This window comes from Ochotona curzoniae, unplaced genomic scaffold (genome assembly GCF_017591425.1).
Source record: "Ochotona curzoniae isolate NIBS_2020 unplaced genomic scaffold, NIBS_Ocur_1.0 contig_908, whole genome shotgun sequence".
Lineage (NCBI taxonomy): Eukaryota > Metazoa > Chordata > Mammalia > Lagomorpha > Ochotonidae > Ochotona > Ochotona curzoniae.
The window spans coordinates 10,340,276-10,347,414 of NW_024466607.1; the positions used below are offsets into that span (position 1 = coordinate 10,340,276).

At 62.4% G+C, this 7,139-nt stretch overlaps 1 protein-coding gene across 1 annotated transcript; it reads right to left on the reverse strand.

Annotated features, from left to right (window-relative positions):
• Positions 1–262: 262 nt before the first annotated feature.
• XIRP1 (xin actin binding repeat containing 1) lies at positions 263–5,701 on the reverse strand. Its single transcript, XM_040995091.1, has one exon. The coding sequence runs from the start codon at positions 5,699–5,701 to the stop codon at positions 263–265; it is 5,439 nt and encodes a 1,812-aa protein (XP_040851025.1).
• Between the last annotated feature and the right edge of the window lie 1,438 nt (positions 5,702–7,139).

A 7,139-nucleotide genomic window follows, 5' to 3' on the forward strand; every position in this document is an offset into this window, starting at 1 on the left:
CTGGGTGGGGAGTGGTCCACACCCTCCACATGCAGCCATGTATACTTCCCTGTCTGCACTGCTCAGCTGGCCTCTCCCTGGCCTTTCTCGTGCTTTGTGCAAGAACCAGCTCTGGAACAGAAGCCACACGAGGCATTGGCCCACAGCAGTCCTCTCTTCTTGGTCCTTGCCCCATGTGTGTAGGAGATGGGCACCCATCCTGGGGCCCTGGAGAGTGACACCCCTGTGATGAGTGGGAGACCACAGTGGAAGCAGTGGGGGCTCACTGAGCAGCCGGCTGGGAGGGGATGTGGGGTAACCAGACCATGTCAGCCTCTGCCAGGCTGCTGCTGAACCCGGCAGGGCTATGCAGGAAGGGCCGCAGCAAGGGGGAGACATGGCGCCCCAGCTGGGGGGCCGGGTCCCTTGACGGCTCTGCCTGCTCCGTGACCGTGGTAGAGGACGCAAGGACGGTATTTCCAAACTGGTCCACCTCCTCAAACTGTTCTGTCACAGTTCTGGTGGCTCCGTAGCACTGGGAGCCGCCCAGCTTGGTCTGCAGCTCCAGGATACTCTTTTGCTGCCTGCTGGCTTGGGGGCTGGTGGAAGCAGGTGCAGGCTCGGGCTGCCCAAAGCACTGGGTGACCTCCTCCTTCCTGGCATTGTTCTGGACACCTTTCTGGCATCGCAGGGTCTGGCCCATGCCCTGAGATGATGAGTGTGTGCTTTGCTCAGAGATGTCAGGGCTGCCCTTGGTGTTGGAAGTATCTGGAAACTTTCTACTGGCCGACTGGATGGAGATGAAGGTTGGGGATGAGGGCGAGTTTCTGCTGGAAGGCAAGACTCGAGGGAGGCCCGAATGTGCCCCTGATGTCTGCAGGGAGGAGGTGGGAGGGGTGGCTGCAGCTGCTTGGCCTTTGCCCTCTCTGCGGTTTCGGAGCTCAACTTGACTTTGGATCTCAGTGTGGCTGCCAGCCTGGCCTTGACTCTTTGTTGCAATTTGACCTCCAGAGCTGCTGAGCCCAGCTCCATTGCTGGCCATGACACTGACCTTGTGGACATTGTGGTCCTCCTGAGGTCCCTGGCTGTGGCCCCTGGAGTTAACATCTGGCTGGAGGCTTGACATGGAGCTGAGGGCCTTGCGTATCGCCTGTTCAATGTCCAGCAGCCTGGCCAGGGTCTGTTCTTTGAGCCGGGCAACCTCTGTGCTAACCCGTGTCAGCTCCCCAAAGGCCTGCTCCACCGAGGCTTCAGGCGAGCTGGGGGCCACAGGAGCCTGTGGGGTGGTCCCTGGTAGCTGGGGCACGGCCTCAAAAAACCTCCGCAGAGCCTGCACATCCACGCTGCCCACAGCTGCCTCCTCCAGGGCTTGCACCTCACTCAGGAGGCCTTGGAGCTCCTGCTGCTTTCCTCGCAGAATGTCAGGGCTCTCAGGGGTCCCCTGTTCGGCATCATTCATGAGCTGCCTTCCTGGCGGACTCCTGCCCCACTGGGGTGGGGTGGGGTCACTGCTGATGACACTGAGCTTAGAGGGCTCAGGGCTCCGGGTGTCACTTCCCACAGCCTGACCCTGGCTGGGGCCCAGGGCCATGGTGGCGAGGCCATGTGCAGGGCTGGACTGGCTGTGTCCGCAGGAGCATCCAGGGCCCGCTGTCGCAGGGGCCTGCGTTGCTGGGAGGATGGCTGCCATTGGCTCACCTCTTCCATGTGTTTGCTGTGGTTCTGAGGAGGAGCTGTGGGAAAGAGCTGAGGGCTTGGACAATCTCTGAGGAGGATGCATCTGGGTCAGGTAGGCAGGTTTCGGGGGCACCTGGGGTTTCTTCCGTGGGATTTCTTTTGTCTGTACCTGCCTGGGGGCTTGCTGGCCAGCAGGGCTTTGGTGAGTGTGAAGAAGGGGGTCCTGCTGGGTGGAGTCTTCCTCAAGGCACACTCGGGCTGGGAAGGCAGGTCCCGTCACAGCAGCTGGGAGAGCAGGAGGAGGAGGAACAGAGGCATTATGGGAGTGCAGGTTGGTACCTGTCGCCTGGGGCCCAGAGGCCAGTGTGTGGTGGGCTAGAGGGGCAGTCTTCAGGGCATTCTCTGTGGCTCGGAGGCTCCTCAGAGAAGGGGTCCCTGGAGGGCCCATGGCCCTCTGTGTGTGCCCCTCTGGTGCCTCTGACTGTGACTTGAGACTCTGAGCTGGGCCTCTCTCAAGTGGGCTGGGAGACTGAGCCCCCGGGGCTATCTCCCTGACCCTGGGCTGGGCTTGTGTCTCAGAAGGCTGCACAGCCCTGGCTGGTTCACAGGTCCTCACAGGGCGAGCGCTGTAGACGCTGTCCTGAATCGTCACCCACCCCCTAGGCAGCCCTCTGGATGGTGCTTCCTCTTCCCCACTGACCTTTCGGGGGGCTGTTGGGATGCCGGGGTCACCTGTAGTCACAGGCCCGGTGTTGCTGTGGATGGCCTTGGTGGTGATTGTGGCAGAAGAGGTGGGTGCATGCAGACCATCCTGGGTGGCGGTGGGCACAGAGCCCTGTTTGTGCCGGCTCAGGACTTGCTGGTGCAGATCTTTGGCTTCGGCGGTTGCTATCCGCAGGCTCTGCATGGCGGCCTGGAGGTCTGGGGCCCCCGATCCTGTAGGGGTGGTTGTGGCTGAACCTGTGTTTCCCAAGGTTGCTGTTCCCATTCGTTCAGTGGATCTGTTTTTCTGCCCTTCTGTGCACTGCGGTGGAACTGGGGCTGCATGCTCCCCAGCAAGAGGGGCTGCCTTTCCAGTGGCCTGAGATGGGCCTCTCTGATGCCCCATCCCCATGTCGGGGTCCAGTGGAAGGACCTGGATGATGCTCTCTGTTGTGGGCAGCTTCTGGGCCCCCTCACTGGCTGGCACTGGACTTGGATCAGCTGGTGGCTCCCACCGCAGACTCTGCAGGCTGCTCAGGTCCCCTTTGTCTATGCAGCTGGCCAGCAGCTGCACACTGCTCCTCTCGGGGGCCCTGCTGCTTGGCTGGGGCTGTAGGGTGTAAGCGGTCAGTGCTACCCGGCCCTGCTCCGTCTCCTGCATTACCAGGCCAGTCCTCCTCATGGAGGTCCCAAGGCTGCAAGCCAGCAGCTGCTGCAGCTTGGGGTCCATGTCTTCAATACCCCTGCTGCTGCCTGGAGCTGGCAGCCACAAAGCCTGCAGCTGCAGCTGGCCAGTTGGGTCCTCCTGTACCAACAACCCCTGCTGGTCCACGTCCGGTCTGCGCAGAATTTGGCGGACAATCCTGGGAAGCTCACCCAACACTAGCTCCTCCTTCCGAACGCAGGGGCGGCCCTGCCCCGGGCCCGGGAGCACGTACTTGGTGAGGCAGAGCTCGCCTGGCTCTCGAGTTTCCATGAGGATGCCTCCATGGTGCAGGATGCCAGGTGTGGCATGCAGGATCCGCAGGGTTCGCTCGGCTGCTGTCTCCTGCCTCTCGGGCATCTGATTGTCTGCAGGGCTTCCAGGTTGCTCTTCCTGCAGGCTGTCCCCTCGGATGCTCTCAGCTGCCAGGGAGCCTATGGGGCAGTTCTCAAAGAGCCAGGTGAACTTGTGCACTGACCCTGCGGGGACGGGCTCAGCAGTGGCCCTGGCTGCCTGCTCTTCCCTCTTGCCTGCCTCCAGCGCTTGGAAAACCTCCTTCTGCCGAGACACCTGCCCTGAAGGGATCTCCACCCTGCTACAGTATCTCACAGGCCCCCTTCCGCCTGGGCGGCCTGAGGATGGCAGGGGCTCCGTCTCAAAGACGTGTCTGTCTGTCTGCCTTTCCCCAGCCTGCACCTGGCTAACCTGCAGATGCTGTTCCCCAGAGCCCTCTGCCTTGTCCAGGGGCTGGGGCTTGAACATCCAGGTGCAGGACCGTGCCTTGGCCTTGGCTGTGGCCTCAGGGTCCTCCAGACCTTGCTTCTCCGCTAGCTCGCTCATGGGGTACGTCTCAAACAACCATCGGATGGTCTGCACGTCGCCCTTTGGGGGGGGCTCGGGCTGGGCGCGTGCCTGAATCTTCCCCTCTTCTTCCTGCCGCTCCTGCTGCTCCCGCTGGTGGATCAGCTCCAGGGGCTGAGTTTCAAAGAGCCACCGAGCAGTGGCGACGTCCCCAGCCACCACTTCCTGTCGGGTGATGCCCCGCACCACGTCGATGGTACTGGGACTGCGACCCAGTCGGTCCAGCGGCTGCGTCTCAAACATCCACCTGTAGCCCTGCACATCCCCTCCGACGACCTGCTCTCTGCTGACAGAGGTCAGGGCGTGGAGGTGGCCCCTGCTGTCCTGCATGGCATACACTGTGGACCCTGGGCCCTGGGAATGCCCAGCAGAATTGGTTGTGTCTGCTCTGCTCTCGCTGCCAGGGGTCACAGGCTCACCCTGCCCAATGCTGTCCAGGGGAAGGGTCTCAAACAAATTCTTGAAGGTCTTCACATCTCCCTTCACGCCCTCCCTCAGGGGCCCACTCTGAGAGGGGGGCAGCACAGACCCATGCTCAGGCACGAGCCCTTCGCCCTGCTGGGGCCCCACCCGCTGCAGGTGACCCACTTGGACCTGGTCTCTGGGAGCGTCCAGGGGCTTTGTCTCAAACAGCCACAAGGTGGAGCGGACATCACCAGGGACCACTGCTTCCTTGGGCGGAGCCTCTGCTCCGGGTTCCTCGTCTCCCTTGAGGGTGTCCAGCGCCCGGGTCTCAAAGAGATGCCGCTGCTGCTGCACGTCTGGACCAGGAGGAACGAGGTCTGGAGATGGCTGGAAGTCCTTCTCGTCCACCACCATCTCCCGGATGGCATCCAGGGGCTGCGTCTCAAAGATCCAGCGGGCGGCGCTGACGTCGGGCCTGTCCCCCTCCTCCAAGGAGATACCCCGGATCACCCGCACCTGGCTGGGGTCCCGATTGATGGCGTCGAGGGGCCTGGTCTCAAAGAGCCAGCGGGCGGTCCTCACCGCGTTGCTCTGGATCTCCTCTCGGCACGCGGCCTTGACCTCATGGATGGTGCCCTCTGCGTCCCGGATGGCGCACAGCGGCTCGGTTTGGAACAGCTTCACCGTCTTCTTCACGTCGCCCTTCAACTCCTGGATTTCCGAGCGCAGCTCCAAGGGACTCTGCTCCTGGGTGGAGGGGCGGGAGCCCAGGCGGTCCAGTGGCCGGGTCTCAAAGAGCATCCTGGTGCCCCGCACATCCCCGCTGGCCGTAGGCTCCCTCGCCACAGCCTCCGGCGCCTCACCCTGGCCCAGCTCCCCTAAAGGCGTGGTCTCGAACAGCCGGCGGGCGGCCCGCACGTCCGCTCCGCAAGGCCCGGTACCGGCTGGCGCCGGGTCTGTGCTGTTGGCGAAGGAGCCCTCCTCAAATCTGCGGGAGGTGGCCTGCACGTCGCCGCCTGGCACGGGCTCCCGGGCAGCTGGCCTCTCGTGCTCTCCAATGGCGTCCAGCCGCCAGTTCTCGAAGATCCAGCGCATGCACTGCACGTCGCCCTCCGTGGGCTCCTCCGAGCCCAGGACCTCGGCCAGGTCCTCGGCCACGGCCTCAGCCAGATTCTTGCGGAGCTCGGGGTGGATGTGCCTGTAGAGGCGGCGTAGCTCACTCGCTTGCCGCTGCTGGTGGAACTTGGAGAAAGACTCCTTGGGAGGGGGCAGCGGCAGATCCTCCAGGGCGGGGGGCGGGGGAAGGGGCAGGTCCTGTGCGGTCGCCATGGGAATGACGGGGGCAGGAACCACGTGCATCTGGGCGTCGGCCATCCTCCTGAGGAGAAGGGGACAGAGATGAGACCTGGGTGGGCGTCTTGGGCGGGGCGGGGCTGGCTGCTGGGAGAAGTGGTAGCAGTGAGCAGGACCTGGGAGTAGGGTAGGACTCCTGCCCACTCCAGAAGTCCTGCCTGAGCTGGACTTCCCTTTGCCACCTTTAGGGTTGGTGGGCAACAGGTCTTCAGGTCGGGACCTGTGGACCCATCCATCCAGGTGGGACTGGGCTTCTCTGGGGTCATTGGGATTGCTAGGCAGCAGGCAGGGCACCTTCAACCCCACAAGGAATGTCCAAGCCTTCAGTGGGAAGACAGGACATGTTCCATCCACACTCTCGTTTGGAAAATCCAGTTGCCCCTGGTAGTTTCCCAAGGAAGCGGCCCCAGGGATTCCTGATTTACAAAGAATCCCCCAACCTTGAAGAGTGGCTGCCAACTGGGCTTTTCCACGGAGATGAAATTCCCTGGCAGAACACCAGAGGGCGCGCCTGCATCTCGGCCCGGGAGCGGTCTAAACCTTGGCTTCCAACGCGCTCCGGCCTTTCTCAGACTCAGGGAGGTGGCCACAGTTAATGCCACAGCCAAGCAGTGGAGGCAGAGGGAGGGGATTTGCTCACTGGATGCCCTGTGGCCGCCTGTGCAGAGCCAAATTCTGAATCCCAGCTTAGAGTTTGCTTTGCCGTACTCCCAGACCCGAAAGAACCAGGCTTACGAAGGGATGACCAGGGTCTTTTAGCTTAACCTTTTGTAAACTGGGACCCCAAGTTGGACTGTAGTGAAGGAGTGATGGGTAGTACTGGCTCCGCAGTCTCTAGGCCCCAGTTGGGTCCTGGTCCCCAGGAAAGAAGGGAGGGAATGTGAGGCTTTCCATTTGCCATGGTGCTGCTGTGTTCCCCAGGAGGCTGTCCTAGGGAAATGTGAAAGTGACACCCCCGGGAGTGAGAGACAGTGGGTCCAGGGTCCTTTCTGCAGGCACAGCCCCACCCCTGGCTCGTGGAGATAACCTGTCTGCTCTCATGCCAGCACAGTTCCAGGGTCTCGTTAAGACCTGCCCCTGCAGGCCCTATCGCCACTGGCCCTGAACTTGGCTCCTTGTGCCTCTCTTTCCTTCCCATGTCCACCGGGCTGCTGCCTGGAGGGGGCCTCTCCCTAGTTTACCCCCCAACTCCTCCAGCCCATGTCTGCCTTATCTGCCTTGTGACAGGTGTCTTGATAGTCCCCAGAGACTAGTAGAAGGAATGACAAGTGTGCTCACCCCCCACCGCTGCCCCTGACCCACTGTTCTGCACCACACTTGGTGCTAAATATAGCTGAGGTCCTGGCTTCGGCACGGCAGCCCTGGGCTCAGCTAGGAGGTAGCTGGGTGCCTGAGATCCAGGCCGTCTCCCTGAACCTGCCTCCATCGAGTGGGTGCCAGGTCCCTGACTTGCAGTTCA